This window comes from Gymnoscopelus microlampas (assembly GCF_963454915.1).
Source record: "Gymnoscopelus microlampas genome assembly, chromosome: 4".
Taxonomy (NCBI): Eukaryota; Metazoa; Chordata; class Actinopteri; order Myctophiformes; family Myctophidae; genus Gymnoscopelus; species Gymnoscopelus microlampas.
In genome coordinates, this window is record NC_139941.1 from 49,022,602 (window position 1) to 49,046,077 (window position 23,476).

General features: G+C 42.2%; 1 protein-coding gene across 1 annotated transcript in view; it reads right to left on the reverse strand.

Annotated features, from left to right (window-relative positions):
* mctp1a (multiple C2 domains, transmembrane 1a) overlaps positions 1 to 23,476 on the reverse strand; it is a 289,927-nt gene that overhangs the window by 103,107 nt on the left and 163,344 nt on the right. The window contains exons 6-9 of the mRNA XM_084054050.1: positions 21,657 to 21,821; positions 20,944 to 21,074; positions 14,933 to 15,119; positions 5,881 to 5,974 (exon numbers count right to left, since the gene is read on the reverse strand). Coding sequence (XP_083910176.1) covers positions 5,881 to 5,974; positions 14,933 to 15,119; positions 20,944 to 21,074; positions 21,657 to 21,821 — 577 coding nt within the window. The remainder of the gene's footprint in view (positions 1 to 5,880; positions 5,975 to 14,932; positions 15,120 to 20,943; positions 21,075 to 21,656; positions 21,822 to 23,476) is intronic.

Genomic DNA, 23,476 nt, shown 5'->3' on the forward strand with positions numbered 1-23,476 from the left:
ACAAAAAATAGCAGATGTACAAGCTGCTATTTTTGAATGCGAAAAATCTAAAATGACATTACAGCATTTATTTATTCATCATTTAAAGTACATCAGAATCAGAATCAGGTTTATTGTCACATCACAGGTTTACAAGGTAAAAAAGTGTAAAAAAGTGGGTGAAATTCGTTTTTGTACAACACTCCCATCGCAACGTTAAATTCCGTAGAAAGAAGAGTGGGGAGAGAGAAAAAGAAGAGGGGTAGGGGGTTAAGTGGGAAGGAGATCAACAGAGAACAATAGAAGGCCAAAAACAAGTTATCTACATATTTACAAAGTACATTATAATTCATATTAATTTAATTCAATTATATATCATATGTATTGATTGTACTGAATAATATTATATATTTTAAAGCACCAGTACATACATACAGTACTAGGGGTGTGCCGATATATCGTCCCGCGATTTATTATTTTTTTTATATATTTTTTTGCAATAATAATAATTTAAAAACAGAAGTATTTGTTTGCATTTGCTTCCCCTCCCCCCCCATATATTTTCATATTTATAAAAAAGTGCCATATAACTTATCGTATACAGTAGGTTTTGTTTTAGTTTTTTTGCTGAAAATAAACAGTTTTGGACATCCACCTACAGCTACGTTATGCAATATATAATTCATATAAAATGTTCCAAAAAAGGTTTACAATGAAATAAATGTCACTATTAAACATACGATATAGATTCTAATTGCAAATTCTTCAACTGGCATGGTTACTGACACACCGTTGAGTGACAGCATTGAAAAAAAAAACGTGCACAATGACACTTTGACAGCAAAGACGTTTTTTCAGTTATTTTCAGTGGTGAAGATTGTATATTATTCTCCTTGATCACTTCACAGCAAACCGTGGAATATTCACGATTATCATAATGTTGTGCTCACAAATCGCTGGTGATTAGATTCAAACGCTATCGCCCCAAATTAAGAGATGTTTTTTTTTTTCATTCACCCCCTCCTCCCCAACCACACACACACACACACACACACACACACCGTCTAAATATTCTGTTTTTAGTTTTTTCTTTCCCTTAATGACACAGCAGGCCCCGCGTGTTACCGTGGAGAGCCAGTTGTCCGCGGTGATGAACTTTCACCTCATTGGCCGCTGGCACCAGAGGCGGCTGTCTCGGCCAATTACACGCTCCGGGTTTGAGAGCCACTCACTCCACGCCACGATCGTTCAGGTACACACACAAACAGATGCACACGCGCACACACGCACGCACGAACGCACAGTTGCATCTCTGTCTCCGTTAAATTAGTCCGGCTCTAACTCCTATCAGAATGTCCTGAGATAAAGATGGAGAAGCGTGGTTATCGCTGCTGTCGGGAAAACAGTTCCTTTTTTTACACATTTTAACCCATTAAGACCTGGAACTGTGTCATTTTTTAGATTTAAGCTAAAAAGCATTATTTTACACTTTGGGCTATTCAAAAATAGCAGATATACAAGCTCATAGCGCGGCACTCGGTGCCGCGCTATGAGCTTGTATATCTGCTATTTCTGAAAATTCGTGAAAATGTGTGCAAATCTTTGAATATATATATTTTTAAAGCGAACATTTTTAACTCAAATCTTTGCTTCTGGGGGGTCTCTGGAACATATTTTGATGGGGGTCCGCGGCCAAATACATATCATTTTGGGGGTCCTTGACATGAAAAAGATTGAGCACCACTGATATAGAAACATATGTTTTTCAGAAAACTGTTGAGATTTAGGAGACATAGTGAAAATTGTCCATCAACAATGAACACAGTGTGAATGAAAATAGTGTAGATGCTGTCTATCAACAGTAATATTGAGAATGATTATATAACATCTACTATGCCTTTCCGAGTTGACTTTGATTTCAACTCTTGTTTTTTTTTTTTTTTTATTGCTTTTAATTCTCTCTTATTTGCTTATCTCCTCCCTTGGCCCTATTATAATATATTACTATTATTATACTATTATTATTATTAACAGACCTTCAACCGTGAGCATCTGGATGAATGACAGAAGTCAATGTACAGTCTGTCAACAGTCTTTGAGGGAATATAAGTGTACTATCTATCAACTGGTCTATATGAGTGAATATTAGTACAGTCTGTCGACACACTATATGAGTGAATATTAGTACAGTCTGTCGACAGACTATATGAGTGAATATTAGTACAGTCTGTCGACACACTATATGAGTGAATATTAGTACAGTCTGTCGACACACTATATGAGTGAATATTAGTACAGTCTGTCGACAGACTATATGAGTGAATATTAGTACAGTCTGTCGACAGACTATATGAGTGAATATTAGTACAGTCTGTCGACAGACTATATGAGTGAATATTAGTACAGTCTGTCGACAGACTATATGAGTGAATATTAGTAGTAGTACACTCTTTTACAACAGTCATCTGTACATCCAGTCCATGTGCAAGTAGCCAAACAACTATTCCACAATCTCCGAATTCTACCGTATATGTTGGTCTGGAGCTATACACACCCCGAAAGCCGAGAACGGAAGCCGTCATCTGTTCGTCATTTCCATTCACGAAAATATATCTAGAAATATATTTACATTTTATTTTAGAATTGCCATCTCTGATAAGTAGCAAGCTATATATGCTTCGATTATTTTTGATTTATATCAGGACAAATTTGCTCGACTGCGTCACATCCGCTTTATCCTCAGCTTTATCAGCAGCTTCCGTTGCTCCAGACTGTATGACGGAAGCATTTTGAAAATTGTGGGAGACAACAGTCTGGCTCGCGAGACTAATGTGCAAGTGAACCAGAGTCCCATGGAGGAGTCAGTGAGTACACAGAAACAGACAGTGCAGACATGGGGGGGGGGGTCAGGGAGGGTTTGGTTGTGGAGCCCCTGATGGCTACTGGTACAAACTACAAAAGGACCGGTCAGGTCACAGTGTGTTGTGTGGAGAGAAAGGTCTGCAGCTCATCTTCGCTGTCCAGCAGAAAAACCTCATATCTCCATATCTCCTCATATCTCCATTATTCTCTCTATAGCAGCACAAAATAGCCGATCTACAAGCTCAAAACCACGTCCCGATTTGAATCATGAAAAGTAACAGCTTTTGACATATGAGGTTTCCACACGACAGCAACGTGATCATAGTGAGACTGAGGCTCTGCGGGGTAAAACTGTGTGTGTGTGTGTGTGTGTGTGTGTGTGTGTGTGTGTGTGTGTGTGTGTGTGTGTGTGTGTGTGTGTGTGTGTGTGTGTGCGTGTCCTACTGAATGGTTTAAGAGTATGGCATCCACTCAGAGGGACATAAGGGCCCGCCTGACAAAAGGGGGATTGTTGGTTTTAGAGAGTATTTTCACATGTCGTCTGGCTGCAGGAGAAACACTTCAATTAGTGACAGAGATGAGACAGGACCTCTCTCTCCATGACCTTCTCTCTCTCTCTCTCTCTCTCTCTCTCTCACCCTCTCTTTTTCTGCCCCCCTCCCCCTCTTCTCTCCCCCCCCCAACCCTCTCTCTGTCTTTCTCTCTCTCCCCTCCCTCCCTCTGTGCGTCTCTCTCTCTCACCTTGCTGCTGACCCTGTCTTAGCCTGTCATAAAGGGGCGTTCGTGTGGCGAGGGCTCTTATGACTGAGGCTCTTAGCTAGGGGGCTATTGTTGCCATCAGTGACACACGCACACGCACGCGCGCACACGCACACGCAGACACACACACACACACACACACACACACGCGCACACACGCACAAAGGGAGATATTACCAAGCTAGTCAACAACACTAGTCAAATTGGACAAACCTAACAGGGTCGAGCTCACAACAAGAACAATAGACCGTCTAAAATAGTTGATCTATACTACAGCATCTACTAGACCAGGGGTCTTCAGCGTGTTCAGGCCAAGGACCCCCTGGCTGAGAGTGAGATAAAGCAGGGACCCCCATTATATATTGTATCGAATATTTATTTTTTCATAGATTTCATAGGCAGCTTCATAGACTTGTTTCACAGCACTATCATGTTGGATTCATGTTAATGTGTATTTCCAGACATGTAACCATGCACTTAACCAATACTTAGTATACCTGACCTTTCACTCTGTAGGGTCAGGTATCTGTGGGCACAGCAACTGTGAGTGAGACCATCAGGTCGAAGGAGCAGCTCTGTATTTGCGTACAGTCGTGATTGGACAGCTGATAAAAAACGGTCCACGTCATGTAAGTACATTTCAGATTTGAAAAGATTTTCAATTTTAAAAAGCACTATAGGTTCTGCCAGTAGCCTACTCTGATCAGCGGCTTTTAAGAGCAGCCGGTATGCGGTTGTATTTTGGTCATTTCTCATAGGGTTTATTGTAAAGAAGCGATTTTCTTTTTCTTTTTTAGGACCGTAGTGTGTAAGCTAACTTGAAAAATAAGTCATGTTTTAATTCATTCTGACAACAAGAAACAACACAAACACACAATCCTCTAAATGCACGCTATCATAAAATCAAGCATTGAACGCACACACGCAAAACACAAACTCAGACATGTACACTTGCACACAAAAGCACGCACACACACACATGCACACACACACACGCACGCACGCACGCCTTTCTCTTGCTTCAAGATAATACAGAGTGAGAAAGTAGGCCTGTCCACTGTAGACCTAATTAAAAGTTTGAATTAATGGAGAATGGAGGATTCAGAGAGACCAGCAAAAAGAGAGAGAGAGGTGGAGAGAGAGCCAGACCGAGAGAGAAAGAAAGAGAGAGAGGGGAGGGGGGGGGGGGGGATTTGTTGGTTGAAATGTGTACTTCATTCTCTATTATTCAAATGAGCAGCATGTACCATTTCAAAAATAAATAAAGAAAAGAAAAAAACGCAGAGAGACAAATGTAGCTTTCCGCTAGAACAGACATTAAGTGTCCCCGAGGATCCTCACAGAAGAAGATCATCATTTAAGCCAAAATTACTCTTTGACTTTGTGTTGGGATAGATTAATGGCAGTGTTACAGATCACTTTGACTTTGTGTTGGAACAACGTGAACGTGTAACAGCACACATTTAGCCATGCAACTACAAATCACACAGAAGTTGTTTTATGGCAATAAATAAACAAATAAATGTTTCCTGCTTCCGTAGTTCAGAGTACATCTCTCGTTCAATTTGAGCGAGAATAACAGTTTTGAAGCTCGTTCGCAGAAAACGTGCCTATAGGGGCCAAGGACAATTTAAAATGACAGAAGCCAACCAAAGTGCTATACAGACCAACAACAACCAAAAACAACAGCACAATAAAATACAACAAGGTAGAAAACAAATGGAATGCAATTAGAAGAACAACTAAAAAAGCACAGCATTTGGTTTCAACTATCAGTCACTTACCTGGGGACCCCCTGGAACGCCCTCAAGGACCCCGCTGCTTTAGAGCTGTGGTTCTCAAAGTGGGGTCCGGGGATGCCCTGGGGTTCTTAGGGGGGGGGATTTCCAGGGGGTCCCCAGATAAATCGTTGATAGTTAGGAACCAAACGGATCCTTACAGATCTGTAACTCGGAGAGTGTACAAATGCTCGGATTTCTTCTTTTTTGGGTGAAAACGAGCCATATTCAACTGCCGATTACTACAGAATGAACGATGGCTGTAAAAATCTTTTTGTTCCGGTGGATAGACCAGACCCTCCCCCACCCCCCAGACAGCCTTTGTTTACATCCGCGTCCACAATGTGGCTTCTGTTGCTCTCCGTGGATCGTGAAAATAAGGTAAAAACGCTGGCATAGGTGGATTAATTAATTAATGAATACCTGGCAGAGAATGTGTTAAAAGTTTGCTGTATAGATGGTCATAAATGCTGCTGTTGGCACGGCAAGGCTGCTGTCTTACCTGTGACGTCTGCCGCCATCAGCCCCTCGGCACGGATCACCTTCACCTGCACCACCCCAACATCCTTCAGGTTGTTAAACGACCGCCATAGGCTCTGGAAAGGTCACAGGGTCAAGAGGGGTTAAAGGTGAGATAAAAGGGTGATGAGTCAGTGGCGACCAGCAGGTCAATATCCTGACATTTCACTGTACAAGGGAAGAGGGTCACATGCTTGTTGAGGTTGAGAAATGCGGGGCTGCCATTTACAGTGAACTATGCTTTTACAAGACATGTTCTGTTGGAAATCTGACCCCAAGTTAAACATATTACAATATGTATTTACTGTAGTGTGTTAACTGTGTTTAGAAGTGAATGCATGTGGCTGGCTATGAAGACTGCTGTCTGTATGTGTTTTTTTTATAGGAGAGAGAGAGAGAGAGAGAGAGAGAGAGAAAGAGAAAGAGAAAGAGAAAGAGAAAGAGAGAGAAACAAATGGAATTATGTGGATCTTGGGAACCCTCATGGGAACAGCATCGCTCCGATGTGGATCTTGGACTTCATGTGGCCAGCCTAGACGTCAGTCATCTATGATGTATCTGTGACATATCTACGACACATCTAAGACTATGGTTTTATATTGTAGTTTTACAGCTAGTAAGCAACACAGCAGCAGCTAATCAAATCAATAATGGGTGTTAGATTTAGGTGTGTCCAGACTAGAGCCATGGGCATGTGGTGTGCAAGCATAGACAGCACTGACACACTTACATCTAACACTTATTATTGATTTGATTAGCTGCAGCTGTGTGTTGCTTACATCACGGTGTACTATAAGGTCAGTCTTACAGTATATACCATGAACATGGCAGGCTCCATGTTTATTCCCTGTTTCAGATTTACCTTAGATAACCTGAATCGGAAAACAAACTACAAAATCAGCCTTTAAACACATGCATGCACTCAGACACACACACACACACACACACACACACGGACAAACGTACAATGGGATATAATAATCTTAAATCTTCTTGCACACCGAGATGCATGCATGCGCACACGCGCACGCACGCGCACACACACACACACACACACACACACACACACACACACACACACACACACACACACACACACACACAGTGGTGTCCTTTTGGAGCACACTCACATACTTCCATCATGAACACGCACACAGCAACCTTCACCGAGGCCAAATTGAGTGGTTATATGTAGACACGTCTTAAAAGCAGAGTGGAATACACTTCACTTCAATCTACTCCTTCACTCACTCACTCTGTCTCTCTCTCTCTCTCTCTCTCCCTCCGTTCTCTCCCTCTCTCTTTCTGGCAATAACCCCTTCTATCCCCACAGGAGTAATTATAATTTAAATTCAGAGTCAGGGACGGGCTACAGACTTAATTCATTATTACCAACTCTGTCAGACTCTGCCTGTTTCCAGCGATATCATTGTCCATGCAGCTCTCTGAAGGAGATGAGAGGGGAGGGGAGGGGGGGGGGGAGAGAGAGAGAGAGAGAGAGAGAGAGAGAGAGAGAGAGAGAGAGAGAGAATAAAGTGTGGAAAAGAGAGAAGGGGTGAGAGAGATAGAGGGATGCATAACATAAATGCACTACTTCTCTCCGTAGATCTGTGGCTTGTTGTGATTATTAGGGAATGGAGAGATAGAGACAGACAGAAACATTCTCCACACTTGTTGAAAATCCTTCAAAATCTTTCAAAAACTTTCAAGATTTTTCCCAACAAATAGCAGATTTTTGCAGCACAGCACGAAATGACGTGCTGTGAGCTTGTATATCTGCTATTTTTGAGAACCGCTGTTCTAAACCACTGGTCTAAATCTTAAAGACTTAAATCTAAAAAACGTATGCGACACCCGACAGCGAGGACATGTTCATGAACCACAAGGCTGAGGCTGTTCATCTCATTCATAATATCTGATGTGCAGAACAGGCATGGAGACCACAACCTGTTTAGATCTTCACACAACAAACACATCCTCCATCTCCTCACACACACACACACACACACACACACGCGCGCACGCACATGCACGCACAAGCACACCACATCAGAGTGACAAGATGGACAGAGAGAGAAAGGAAGCTTGCAACGCTTGCAGAAAAAAAAATAGACTGTGACTGTGTGTGTGTGTGTGTGTGTGTGTGTGTGTGTGTGTGTGTGTGTGTGTGAAACATAAGAAGCGGTTTTCAGGACAACACACACACAGCCTGTGTCTGTGATTGACAGCTTGTCACGGTGACATCTTCACTGTTGTGTGCTGAAAAAAATGAATGTCAATGACACACACACACACACACACACACACACACACACACACACACACACACACACGTGTAAATGAATGTCATGGCTTGTGACTTGCCGTCATCTCTGCAGCACTTCACCTTTTATCAACGCTTCAAATAACATTTCACACACACACACACACACACACACACACACACACACACACACACACACACACACACACACACACAGTCCAGTCAGGGGACATTAAATCCAAGAGAGTGTGAAATGTTCCAATAAATTCCATCTTCCTCCCTCCCTCTCCTCATTCTCTCCTCTCACCTGTTCATCAGCTGTCTGTCAGTCTCTCTCTCTCTCTGTGCTTCAAATCAATAACACCATTTTTCAAACTTTTGCCTCGATCACCATTCATGAACGATTACTGTATACGTATGTGTAAGAAAACAAATATATATATATATATAAATAAGAAAAAGAGGTTGCGCATCAACAATGGGTTTTCTCAGTGGAGTGCTAGACCCAAAGTCAGTATACATATCAAAAATAGGAATTTAAAAAATTCCAAAAAGGTAGCACATCCAAAAATATCAATTAAATGGAGGACAAATTACTCACATTTCCACTTTTTTATTGGCACACCAATAAAGTGAACGCTTACGCGTTTCGGCTAGCCGAAACGCGTAAGCGTTCACTTTATTGGTAAAATTGATATTTTTGGATGTGCTACCTTTTTGGATTTTTTTTTATTCCTTTTTTTGATATATATATATATATATATATATATATATATACATATATATATATATATATATATATATATATATATATATATATATATACATATATATATATATATATATATATATATATATATATATATATATATATATATATATATATATATATATACATATATATATATATATAAATATAAAACCTGCTTAGAATAATCAATTGACCTACATGAGCAAGTGGTTATTAAGTCGGTTGCGCCTAGACCTACTCTCTCTCTCTCTCTCTCTCTACATCCCTCTCCCTCCATCACCATCTCTCTCACCCTCTCCTCTCTCCTGCCATCCTTTTGTTGTGTAGGCCTCTGTCCATGTTGCCTGTCCAAGGAGGAGTGGGCGGTGTAATGGACTCTCAGTCAGTGTGTGTGTGTGTGTGTGTGTGTGGTAGTGTAGTGGAAGGTCACCCCGTCCTCTCTCTCCTTGTCACCCCGGGCCCATTAAGAGCCATTAGCGTGCATGTTCCTTTACCATCAAAATGCATACTGTAAAAAAATCTCTCTCTCTCCCTCTCTCTCTCATACATATAACTAGTCATATAACAACAAAAAACCAACACTACATACTACCACGTACAGCATAATGCCTAGAGAGAAAACAGAGATAACATCCACATAATGATAACCTGTGTCTCTGCGTCTCAATTCAAATTCAACTGAAATACATTGTATGGACGTCAAAAGCAATTCTCATATCACCATAGCATTATACAAGACTAAATGAAAACAAAAACCTACATTGTGTCAATTAACTGATTTGAGTGTATGTTATTGTCGTTTTTGTTGAGTAATGATGTCACTGTCCTGAGGCTGGTTATTAGTAGTGATGTTAGTAGGGTCCAATGTTAGCCTGTTGAGCGCCAGGACCAGTTGACTGACTGATGGGATTTAGGGTTACACATTTCTCTCTCTGCATACTAACTAACTCTGCCCCGCATACATTCTTCTCGTGAACCCGGATAATTCTCTCACGAAATTCGGCATGCAGGCTTTCGATTGGATGCTTGTTCCACCCATTTTCCAAATTTCTGTTTTGTGCGAGGAGGACCCCAGACCTCATTGTCATACATTATAAGCAATGGTTCTCAACCTTTTCAGACCCCCCAAAATAATCATATTTGGGGACTGGGGGCCCTGACCAGCACTCGGAATTGTAGGAGTTGTGGCATTACATTTAGTTTGACTGCCACAGATAAATATTGTGACAATAGCAGATGTACAAGCTCACAACGCCTCACATAATTTGACATTATTTGACAATTTGGCCAATGTTTGACCAATTTTATAGTATAGTTTGGATGCAGTAAGGCTCTTTTTTAATTTCGTTTCTTTATATTATATAAAACGGTCTTAAAAGTACTTAAATTGTCACTTTACTGTCATCTGGGGAACCCCTAAAAAGCATGTGCGGACCCCCCTGGGGGTCCCAACCCATATATGGAGGACCACTGCATTATAGTGCAATTGGCTCAATCATAGACTGAAATATTTTTTAACCATGTCCTAATTTTGTGATTAAAGGACCTGGACGGCCAAGATGTGTTGACTTTTTGATGGCAAAGAAAGCACTCCTTTCCTCCTCTTTCACGTCAATAACGACCAAGTTACATTATCCAGTAGAGCTGATCTTCAACTCTAGGTATGTGTTGTTAGTTGATTGTTAAAATGTTAGCTGTTCCCAGGGTGAAGTTGAACTTTGTTCCCTGACATCTGGACATATCTCGCTCTCTCTCTCTCTCTCCCTCTCTCTCTCTCTATTCAATGGAGCGAAAACATACGTTTACACTGCCAAAGCAAAAGTGGAACAAAACAATCAAAACAAAACAATGTATGTACTATTAAATGGGAATAAAGAAATGCGTAAACAGAGCTGTGTTGCATTGCAACTTAGAGGGTAGACTATCTTACGAAACTAGAAAAATGAAATACTGCTCCTGATGATTTCTTGTATCGTATTGTATGTCTTTATATATGTTGATGAATTGAATACATACAACAAGTTTTTGTGTTATCCTGTCATTATTGTATAACTGTACCTCTGTACTTTACAGAGTGTGCTTTGGTACACTTGAAAAATGTGTCACTAAGTGAGTGTATATAACATGTTTCTGTCTTCTGCTAAATTCAAAGTCAGCAGAATTGGACCTAAACCGCACGCACGGCACGCACACGCATGTACGTGCACGCACACACACACACACACACACATGCATGTACGCACATGCACACAGTTAAGCATTACAATACATGTCTGTCAGACTGGTGAGGCTGGCAGCTGAGCTTGAAGCTAGAAAATACAGCATAGTGACCTCACTGTGAGGTCACTGCGCGCGCACGTGTATGTGTGTGTGTGTGTGTGTGTGTGTGTGTGTGTGTATGAGATGTGTCTGAGAGGGTTCTTCAAAGGAGTCTCTTTGCTGGACAGCTGATTTCATACAGCAATAATGTGCTTCCCGTGAATTATAGAATACACACACACAGCCACACACACACACACACACGGCAGATTAGCAGGCTTTGAGACGTATTGTGAGGCGTTCGAGGAGAGGAGAAGGGTGGCACTGCCTCTTATCCTCCAGTCTTTGATAAGGTACATCTTCACTAAATTCTCTCATGCAGACAGACAGACAGACAGACAGACAGACAGACAGACAGACAGACAGACAGACAGACAGAACAGAACAGAAAAGGGCCGGTCCGGCAGAAATAGGAAGCAGAAATAGAAAAAAATATGTGAAACGACAGACAGTGAAGCCATTCAACAGACTTCAGAGGATCGACCTCATGCTAGCCCTCCACCATCATCAGCGCCGCCCCTCTCCTCTCCTTCTCCTCCTCCTCCACTCTCTACCGTATCTCTCCCCATGCCTCCATCTTCCCGTGGCTGCCGACTAGCAGACAGACAAAGCGGCCAGCATTTGTCTGTCTGCCGAGGGAGGGAGGGAGGGAGGGAGGGAGGAGAGAGTGGGGGGAGAGCGGGAAGAAGGAGAAGAAGAGGAGGCTGGCAGGGAGGGAGGAATGGTAAAAAAAAAAAAGACTGGCTCTGTAAGAGTTGTGAAAGAGGTGAAATAGCTTTTTCTTTTCATTTTACACGCCTACCCTTCCCCGGCGCAACCCTCAGCCTTTACCTCTCGCCCCCTATTACACACACACACACACACACACACACACACACACACACACACACACACACACACACACACACACACACACACACACACACACACACACACACACACACACACACACACACACACACACACACAAATGCACATTCCCCTCCCTGTTTTTTGTGAGTGTTTATAGTGTGTTGAGCGTTCGGTCCTTGAGCGCCCCCCTCTGTCTGAGGCCGGCCGCTGCGGCGAGGCAAGGCGGAGCCCCGCGCGGCTGGACCTCCCGTGTGGCCAGCCAATGAGGCGACGGCATGGTTTTATGTAGGTCACGGCAACCTGCGTTTGGCCTGTGGAGTGCTGCTGCTCCCCCGTTGGAACACACACACACACACACACACACACACTAGAACGAACACACACACACACACACACACGGGCATGCACACCCAAATGTGTGTCAGGCATCTGAAAATACCAAAGCCCTTAGAGATGAAGACCTTGATCAAAGTGACCCGCACAAACAAATGACTGTAGCCTCATCTAGCTCCATCCCCTGCATCTATAAAAAGGAACCACTTTATAGTGATGCTGCATGTTTAACCCCTTTAACCACCCAGTCACCGCCGTGATATAATATCAGTGGTTCTCAAACTTTTTCCATGTCAAGGACCACCGAAATGATATGTATTTGGCTGCGGACCCCCACCTCAAAATACTTTTTTCCAGGGACCCCCCCCCCCAGAAGCAAGATTTGAGTTACAAATGTTCGCTTTAAAACAAAAAAAATATATATATATATATATATATATTCAAAGGTTTTCACACATTTTCACGCTTAAAAAAAAAAATCACACCCTGTGTGAAGGTAGCGGCGCCTTTGATACATTTTGTCATCGATATGTGTTTATAATGTGTTTATAGCCACGTGTCACGTGAAACTTGACCAATCACTTTGTTGACGTGTCTGACCAATCAGAACGTTGACGGTGAACACGGACAAAGTCAGGTATAGAGCAGGATCCGCTCTATAGCGCCGCTGAAAATGCAGATCTACAAGCTCAGATGAGCTTGTATATCTGCTATTTTTGAATAGCCAAAGAAATCTAATGGGTTAACCACCAATCACTGTGATACAATCAATGTTTATCCTACAGTTGTACACAACCAGTTGGTGGACAGTAACCAAAAAAAGTACATTTACTTGAGTACTGTACTTAAGTACATTTTTGGAGTACCGGTATTTGTTTTAGTTTTTTTTTTGCAAGCTGATGACTTCAGATATAGAGTTTTTAGGAAATTTACTCTTGGGACCGAAATGTACAAAACTATATTATGAATTAACCACTTAAACCTGTTTCAAATATAGAGAAAATAGCTGATCTACTGTACAAGCTCTGAATTTTTGTTTTTAAAATTCTCAAACAATTCTGAAAATCTTTACTTTGTAATCTGTACTTTTGAATACTTGAGTACGGTATATACTTTGTCCACCACTGTACACAACATATAGCATCCTCCTAGCAGGCCAACATAATTATTTTGTCAGATTCTATTCTATGAATGTATAAATTATTTATAAAGATGGGTCACTGTGGACCAAGGAAAGACAGAGAGAGAGGAGAGACATGCGAATCAAGGCTGGGGTTGGGATTCGAACTCGCGCTCAGTAGGGGCATATGGTCTGTGCACTAACTGTCTGACCCCTGATTTATAATGGTATTTATACTTGTCAAAGTTGCGGTCTTGCGTTTTATTGCAGTTGAGAGTGCGGACTGATTTGCAAAGTTTCTAGCTGAAAATAGCCCCTGGAGAAAAGATTGAATGAAATTCAAACTTCCGTGACGTGTTCACGCTAACAGAAATACCAGCGGGAGAAGCAAAGTATTTAAAATTGAGTTTATCACCTCAAAAGTTTGAATTGAACAAAGTGTGACCCGGCACTTTCAGTGCTTTATCCAACATTCAGAAGTCAGACTCAGAACTGAAATTAAATGGCTGCGTATGGAAGTAATACATAAATACAAGTCGGGTTTGGTCCAAGACTCACCACTGTTGTAAACCGCTTTCACCCTGGCATCCCTAATGTTTAATCTAAAATAGCAGATCAAGCAAGCTGACAACATCAGCTGTAAAGTCTGTCTTTCAAATGATTGAGGAGCAGCAAAACAAGATTACTGTTACTGTACAGTATGTCAAGTCCAATTAATGACAATGAATGATCCACAACATTGTTAAATTACAACTTGTCATATGAGTCTATTAAGTTCACAGTATTCTGTTGGCAGATCCGCAATCGATGAGAGTGTGTGTGAGTGTGTGTATGAGAGAAAGAGAGAGTTTCTTTGTGCCAAGATTGACAGGTTAACTAGGCTGAGCTGAGGCCATTGTGTTGAATGGAGGGCCTCAGTAGGACATGGGGCCAGAGGGTCACTCAGAGATATAGGCCTACCACACACACACACACACACACACACACACACACACACACACACACACACACACACACACACACACACACACACACACACACACACACACACACACACACACACACAAGCTTGTAGGCTGCATGTCAAAGTGTCTCTGAGTAAGACACGGCATGGCTAACTCTGTCATTGGTGTGTGAAATACACTGTAAACTGCTTTGAAGGGTCGTTCCCTATTTTATTGTCTCTCTATAAGCAGAAATAAATCAGATCAACTCCGTAATCTATTGGGTGGACACATTACCAAATGAAAACCTTTCCTCTCATTTAATGTAAAGTTCTGGCCTTTAAATGCTCACAACGCGTTGCATTGCGACACATTTAGAGCTTGTAGATTGGCAATTGTTTTATTAAAGCTGTCTTTAAGTGTTTATATACTGTGTGTGTAAAATGCACTCACGTATCTCTGCATGATCAGGTGTCTCTCGTGGGGGTCGTCCAGCATGTTGACGGACATGTCCGAGATGGAGACGGACGCGGACGCCGTCAGTGTGACCAGCATCACCAGCATGCCCTCGCCCTCCTCCAGCGCAACTTCCACCTTGTGTGTGTGTTCTTTACTCATCACCGAGAGGTCGATCATACCCCTGAAACACACGCACACGCACACACACACCCCAACAATAAATAAACACAACAAACACAACAGCAAACGAAACAGAAGTTGTGCAGATGTACATTTCTATTTTTTTTATCCCACGATTTTGCAACCCCATTTTTTCATCCAGTGCCAATTGCCTAAGTAATCCTGGGCACTACTCTCCCTCTGCCAACCAAGGGAGAGCCTAGAGCCGAGCTCATGTCTCCTTCAATGCATGAGAGCTAACAAGCCTTCTTATCACCTGACAGGGGGGAGTTTCCCTGGTTGGACATAGCGCGTGGAAGGAACACGTTATTCCAACCAGTTCCTTTCCCCTCCATCAGGCTCCCAGGCTGACCAGTATAGAGACCAGGATTACTGCATGTTTTTGTGAAGGTACCTACCCTGAGAACATGCAAACTCCACACAGAGAGGCCCTTTCACCCAAGATGCCCTCAGTTCCAAATTGCTCTCTGCGCCCTTGACACTAATGCTGAATTCACACCGGCGACAAAGCTACAAAACGGCTATATTGCCGCAGAGTCGATGTTGAAGTGATGCTCAAGCCACCCTTCGTAAATGAAAACGGTAGGGTAGTTAAATAGAACAGGGAACTTGTTAACAGCAAGAAAAAAAAAATCTTCTATTTTCATAACGGTGCAGGAATTGTGGGGGAGAGAGAAGGGGGGTGGAAATGGTGAAACAAAAACATGATTGTTTATGCTTCTCTGAGCCATTAAAGAGGCACTAGTAAAAGTTGAGGCCAGCTCAGCTTTGATTTGTAGCGCACTATTGCGTGACGCCCGTCATGCAGCAACAAGTGTCGGTTGTCACTTTATAGCTTTGTGTCGCTGACTTCCATTATAAATTACTTGTAGTCTGTCAAGTGTGAACACAGCATGACTGCATATGATGTGTGCATGTGCACAGGACACAGAGACATTCTAAGTATTATAATTTCATCTTGGCGCAAATTTTCACCCCTTTCCAGTTTTGTTTTCTCAAGGGAAAACACATCTTCCATAACTTACAAAAAATAGGTCCTCACTAATGCTCATGATAAATTGGGGGGAAAAAAATCTACTCTGTGTCTCAGAGGAGGGCTGTGGACACTTCAGAAACCCATCTACCAGTGACATCATCGTTAGGCAGGATTCTTTTTCCAACACAATTTCAATTTTTTGGGCCAACCAACCCGCGTTTCACTGTTTTAACCCAGCAACCCTGTGTAAATTACGCCACTGCTGGAAAGCATCCCAGCCCAAACGTTAACGTAACCAATAATTAGGCCGCACGACCTGGAAATGACCGTAATAATCCTAAAACGCGAGCAAAAATATTTTTCAAAATATGGCCACCGGCCCATTGGCCCAGCGGCCCAGCGGGCATATGCCCGGTATGCCAAATGGCCAGTCCGCCCCTGGTCATGGCTGCCAGTTCCCACCTGATGTTGTGTGGAAGTCCAGACTGCTCCAAACCATACTGAATAACTGTTAGCTTACATAACGTCTTCAGACTAGGACTCAAGTCTAAGATCTGTAAGATGAGTTGTGTTTTGGCTGTGTATCCGAAGAAGATGACACGATCTTCCACCATGCAATAGCACATTTGACCCCTCCAATTCGAGCCTCTCCCCTTGGTCTCAACCTTCTTCCAGGAGAGGGTCTTTGGATTTAATTTCCACAGATCATGGAAGATTCGCCCGGGACCGCCTCTGCCACCAAATATTTGGTGGCAGAGGCGGTCCGGGGCGGATATGTACGTATGAACATATATGTACAGTTCTCCATTGTAGGCAAAGGCTACATGACTGTAATGTTCTTCTGGAAGAAGCTGTGCAGAAGGCGTGCTCAGCCAGCAGTTGGTCTCTGTGTCAAACACTCTTATAATATTATAATCAATATCAATATACTTGCTGCCTCCAAATACAAACATCTTTGTCCCAATGATGGTGGCAGAGTGAAGTGCTGAACCAGGTGGTGGAGTGCCACTGGTGTTAATTAAGGACCAGACCAATGTGGTGGTGTCCATCTTGTAGATGTCATTAGTCTCAGTCAGTTGGGTTTGTCCTCCATAGATATACATGACCTTCCCCAAGACACAGGCTGAGTGGCCTCTCCTCCCCATTGGAACCTTCCCAGAAACATTGGGCTTTAACCATCCGTGGGTGACGACATCGAATGCATAAAGAACATTGTCATCCCAGGGGAACGTCGCTGTGAAGTCAAAGCCGCCACCGTCATTCTCCGATAACTTACAATTCACCATCCCTCCCCAGATGTAGATGATATCCTCTATCAGTACAGCTGTGTGGAACCAGCGTATGGAAGGAACTTCAGGGAGACGTTCTCCTCTTCCAGTCGTCACTGGGGGATTCATCCAGCTTAAAGACACTGTGTTGAAGACATGAATTTCAATCTGATCACCGTAATGACTCGTCACGTCATAGAACCCTCCAAAGCAGAACACCTTGTCCCCCACTGGCACAGCAGAACAAGCAAGCCTGGAAGTCTTTGGTCCTCTTATCAGGGGGACTGTCCAGCAAAACATCTCTCCCTTGTCTGTCTGTCTGTCTGTCTGTCTGTCTGTCTGTCTGTCTGTCTGTCTGTCTTGCTTGTCTGTCTGCCTCGTCTGTCTGTCTGCGTCACTCTTGTGTCTTTCAGTATACCAATGTCTCTCTCTTGATGCCCCTCTTGGTGTCCTTATAGATGTGTTCATCATTTTATATAGACTGAGCAGAGCTCTGGTGTGACGTCACACACAACACAAACTGTTGACATTCATGTGTAATAACCCGTGGTGCAAAGTAACTAAATACGTTTACTCAAATACTGTACTTAGGTACAATTTTGAGGTATTTTGGGCGTGATTGGGTGTGATTTTTTAATTTAGATTTTTATTAACACATGAACAATGGCTTCTATTATTGCATTGCAACATTCCATGAATACAAATCCTGCAGTTTTTATTAGCTTGGATTCCCCATCGATAATGTCACTGGTAGACAGGTTTCTGAACTGTCCACAGCCCTCCTCTGAGACACAGACTGAGTAGATAAAAATAGTACCATTTTATCATGAGCATTAGTGAGGACCTATTATATGAAGATAGGTTGAAAATGGGTAAGTCGTCCTTTAAGTAAAAACATGTTGTACTTTTTCCATCACTGCTGGTCAGCTGCTTCCGTTGTACAAAACCAAAAGCAATAAAAAAATATTGAAGAAAATTCAATATTGAAAGAAAATTGGCAGATTTTTTTCAAGAAAACATTTTTTTCACAAAATTGTGTGTACAGCCAACATTACTGTAGCTGTTTCACCGGGTACTGGCAGAACAAGCTGTTAACCATAGACTTTATATATACTGTATATACACCGTACATCACTCTGTGGTCGTTCCCCTGTCAGTATCTTTGGCCAGAGACGCTATGGTTCAGCAGTTAATGTCGTCCCTATAGACACCATTTTGTGAATAAAATGGTTTTATCCAGCAAATACTGTATGCCAATTTCCTTCAGGTTCTTCATGGCTGCTGGCTATACATTGAAGTTGGAAGAAGCAGTCTGTTTAGTGTGATTAAATGTGTGCTGCTGGCTGTTTTTTAAACATACTGCATTGGAAATGATATCGCCTGCGTCCAGAATTTACTATCATGCCAGATTATAGATACTGAAGTCTGTCCGGGTTGTATCTACTGTACATGTCAGTCCTGCATGTCTGCAGAGGTGGCACTCAGATATGTTTTACTTAAGTAAAAGTAGCAATACTACAATATACAAATACTCTGTTACAAGCAAAAGGCCTGTGTTCAAAATGTTACTTGAGTAAAAGCACAAAAGTATTGGCATAAAAATACACTTAAAGTACTACAGAGCAGATCTACAAGCTCACAACGTGAGTGTATAAAAACTAATTCTAGACCGCTTGGGTGACCCCGGTCATATCAGTATATAGGGTTTAAGTGGTGCCTTATATCAGACTGATTTGTGACATTTTCAGCTCGAGACCCAAAAGAGAAATGTACAAAAATACTTAAAAAATCACACCCTGTGTGAAGGAAGCGGTGCCTTTGGGCCTTTGGGCCTTTGGGCCTTAAATCATTTCATTTCGTCCCTATTGGTGGTCTGAGTCCACTTACCAAATTTGTACTTGGTAGCATGCTGCAAACTGGAATAATGAATGTTTAAAGGCCAGCCAATGGGCAGACAGAGGGGGCGGGGCTTAAATAATTACAGTTCGTCCCTATTGGTGGTTTTAGTCCATGTGCAAAATTTGTACTCCGTAGCATGCTGCGAACTTGAGTTATGGCTGTGTAAAGGCCAGCCAATGGGAATACAGAGGGGGCGGGGCTTCAGCAATTCATGCTCGACCCTATTGGTGGTCTAAGTCCACATACCAAATTTGGACTTGGTGGCATGTTGCAAACTGGAGTTATAGCTGTTTAAAATCCCGTGCTCATACGGGCGGACGGACATAACATACGCTGGGGGTCCCTGGACAGAGGGGGCGGGGCTTCAGCAATTCATGCTCGTCCCTATTGGTGGTCTAAGTCCACATACTGAATTTGGACTTGGTGGCATGCTGGAAACTGGAGTTATAGCTGTTTAAAATCCCGTGCTCATCCCGTGCTCATACGCTGGGGGTCCCTGGACCCCTCTTTGATAACCAGTGGCACTTGTGGCCAATGAGAGGAGAGATGGCATAGGCAATCTGCAAGTCCGTGTGTGTGTGTGTGTGTGTGTGTGTGTGTGTGTGTGTGTGTGTGTGTGTGTGTGTGTGTGTGTTTGTATGTGTTGCTTCTTTGCCGTGCTCATCCCGTGCTCACACAAACGGACGTATGTATGTATGTATGTACTGTATGTGTGTGTGTGTGTGTGTGTGTGTGTGTGTGTGTGTATGTGTGTGTGTGTGTGTGTGTGTGTGTGTGTACTGTATGTATGCATGTACTGTATGTACTGTATGTACTGTATATATTGTCTCTGTCGGGTGGAAACCTCATATGTTAAAAACTGACTTTTCAGGGTAAAAAAAAAAAAAAAGCAAAAGTAGCAGATCTAAAAGCTCAAAAAGGCTTTTTGAGATCTCAAATTCGTGACACGTTTCGCGCTGTGTTTCGAGCTTGCGGATCTTCTTCTTTTGATACTTTTTGTGCGACGCTGTAGTATGACCAAGCAGGGGCGTTAATTTACGAAAAAACACCAAAAGTTAGAAAATGGCAGTGGTGGAAAAAGTATTCACATTTTTTACTTAAGTAAAAGTATCAATACTGCAATGTAGAAGTACTCCGTTACAAGTGAAAGCCCAGAATTCAAAATTCACTTGAGCAAAAGTACAAAAGTATTGTCATCAAAATGTACTTGAAGAACCAAAAGTAAAAGTACTAAAATGTTTGAAAATAGCAGATCTACAAGCTCACAACGCGTCGCATAGCGACGCGTTGTGAGCTTGCAGATCTGCTATTTTCAAATAGCCTAGGTATAAAATAGGGCTGAAGTGGTTAATGTATGTTTTATAATATCATAATTTATATCTACAAAGTAACTAGTAACTAAAGTTTTCAAATAATTGTAGTGGAGTAAAAGTACAATATTTTCCTCTGAGATGTAGTGGAGTAGAAGCAAAAGTATTGGAAATTGGAAATACTCAAGTAAAGTACAAATACCTCAAAATGTTACTTAATTACAGTACTTAAGTAAATGTACTTAGTTACTTTCCACCACTGGAAAATGGAGATGAGAGGTTTCTGCCCCAGCAGCGACGATATACAGCGACGACATATACAGTATACTGTGTATATGAAACCGACCCGTTGTCAGGGAAACAGTGCTGTACCTTCCCATGAAGTCGTCCTTCTTGCCCGCGTCTTTGTCCCACACGGTGATGTCTACGAAGCCTCCTTGTTCCTCGTACATGTGGAAGTCAAACTGTTCTCTCCACTGGGGGTTCAGCGTCTTGGTTATCGTCTGACAGGGAGACGGAGAGAAGACGAACCTCAGGTAAAACTGATTTCAATGCTATATTAAAGGACGACTTCAGCCATTTTCAAGTCAACCTATCTTCATATAATTGGTCCTCACTAATGCTCAGTATAATATGGTACCTTTTTTGTCTACTCACTCCGTGTCTCAGAGGAGGGCTGTGGACAGTTCAGAAACCCGCCTACCAGTGACATCATCAATGGGGAATCCAAGCGAATAGTAACTGCATGCTTTATATTCCTGGAAAGTTAGCATCCTATAATGGAAGCCATTGTTCTAGCGTTGATAAAAAATAATGACATTTTGTTTGAAAAACCCCTGCCTAACAATGATGTCACTGGTAGACGGGTTTCTGAACTGTAAGCCCTCCTATCGAGTAGATTTTCTAAAAATAATTTTATCAAGAGCATTAGTGAGGACCAATTATATGAAGCTAGCTAGTTGAAAATGGGTGAAGTCGTCCTTTAACAAATTTTGCTGTGGACTCCCACTGTGTGTGTGTGATCACATGCGTGGTTTGTGAACTTTTAGCTTGGCTCAATAAACAAGGACAGTGAATCCTTATACCTTGCTCTTGTACTTTTGGTGTCCCATGCGGAACTTGACGTAGGGGTCACTGAGGCCGTTGTTGTCCATGGGCTGGAGGTCGCGACCTTCGATGAGGCTAATGCTGACGATGCCTCGCCAGAGCTGGGCTTTTCTGTGCACCTCCGACAGACGCATGCTCTGGCACTGTAGGACACACACACACACACACACACACACACACCACACACACAGATACAGATACAGATGTGCACATATGCATTCACATGAATAAAGACCCCCACACACACACGATCACACGCACGCATAAGCGTGCACACACCCATATACTGTACATGCACGCACAAGCACATATTTGCACACATGCACACAACAGTATCAACACTTTTCAACACGATTGACTTCAGAAGTCTGAACTTGGTCCCCAATGCTGTAATATCACCGTGTTTACAGACAGAACATGTACATTGTAGAGATGATATTTCCCTTATTAGCAAAGCTCAACCATACTGTACCCATCTCTATCCCTTCTCAAGAGGGGTACAAAATCATTTTAATAAATCGATGCTGTCGGGGTAGAAACCGGGCAGAAACCTTTTATCTCCATATTTTGAAACTTTTTCGTGGCTTGTCGATCTGCTATTTTTCATACTTTTGAATTTGAATCCTGAAAGAATAACAGTATGATCAATACTTTAAATGGAGAGATCTGCACCCTGCTCCACCGATTGTAGGTTGGATGTCACTGAAAACAAAATGTTCAGTTATGCACCGTAAACTTCTTAAATGCTCCAGACAATAGTATTTCTGTACTAAAAAAAAGAAAAGAGGAAAAAAGGCTCTAAATGAGTTGCAATATATTGACATCCATCACTTTCTGTAGGATACACTGCCCATCTTTGGCCGCAGGCTGAAAACCCACCTCTTCTGGAAACACTACCCTTCCTCTTTGCCTGGCCTACTTGTTAACTAGTTGTACGAACTCTTGTTTTATTGTTGTAGTTTTATTGGATCTTGTTTAGTCGATACACTTACAGTATTTGTTTTAGCTTTTGCTAATTTGATTTTGCTATTTTGTCTCATCTGTATAAGAAAGTAGGTAGCTGATATATTGCACTTTTACCTTAGCGCTAGGTATACTCTTGGTTGCTTGTTTTTGCAGGAAATGCACTTAATACTTCTGGTGATTAGTAGTTTCGTTCCCTACCTACGTTGAATGCACTTATTGTAAGTCGCTTTAGATAAAAGCGTCTGCTAAATGACTGTAATGTAATGTAATACACAAAGAGTGGCCACCTATAAAGATTAAAGGCACATCAACGTAAAATTGAAATTCATATCAATTTAGCATTGCGGTACCTACCCACAATGTTTAGGTGCCCACTGTCCACTCTTCCGGGTTACCCTACTGTAAGAGCGTATTATAGGGTACAGTATACTATTGTACACACATACACCGCTGTAGTGATAAAGGCTATAATTAGGGCCTTGTAAGCCACACAGCCGTGTATACCGACAGCGCTACAAATTCAGACTGACACTTTGTGCAATTTCCAACACTTCCAGCAGTTCCCTAATCACTAGTTACAGGCCAATTTAACCCCTCTTTAAAGGCACGTCACTATCATTCACTCAAACAAATAGCGGGGCTATTTATTTGCCAAAACAAACGCATCACTATCTATAACAGACTCTCTCTCTTACTCAATCCATCTCTCTCTCTCTCTCTTCCTCAGTCTTTACCTCGTCCGTCCTCGTTAGGGGAGAATCTATTAGCATAGCTTTTGTTTTGCCACGAATTTCATTAAACTCTGTGCAAACCCGGCCTCGCGAGCGGCACG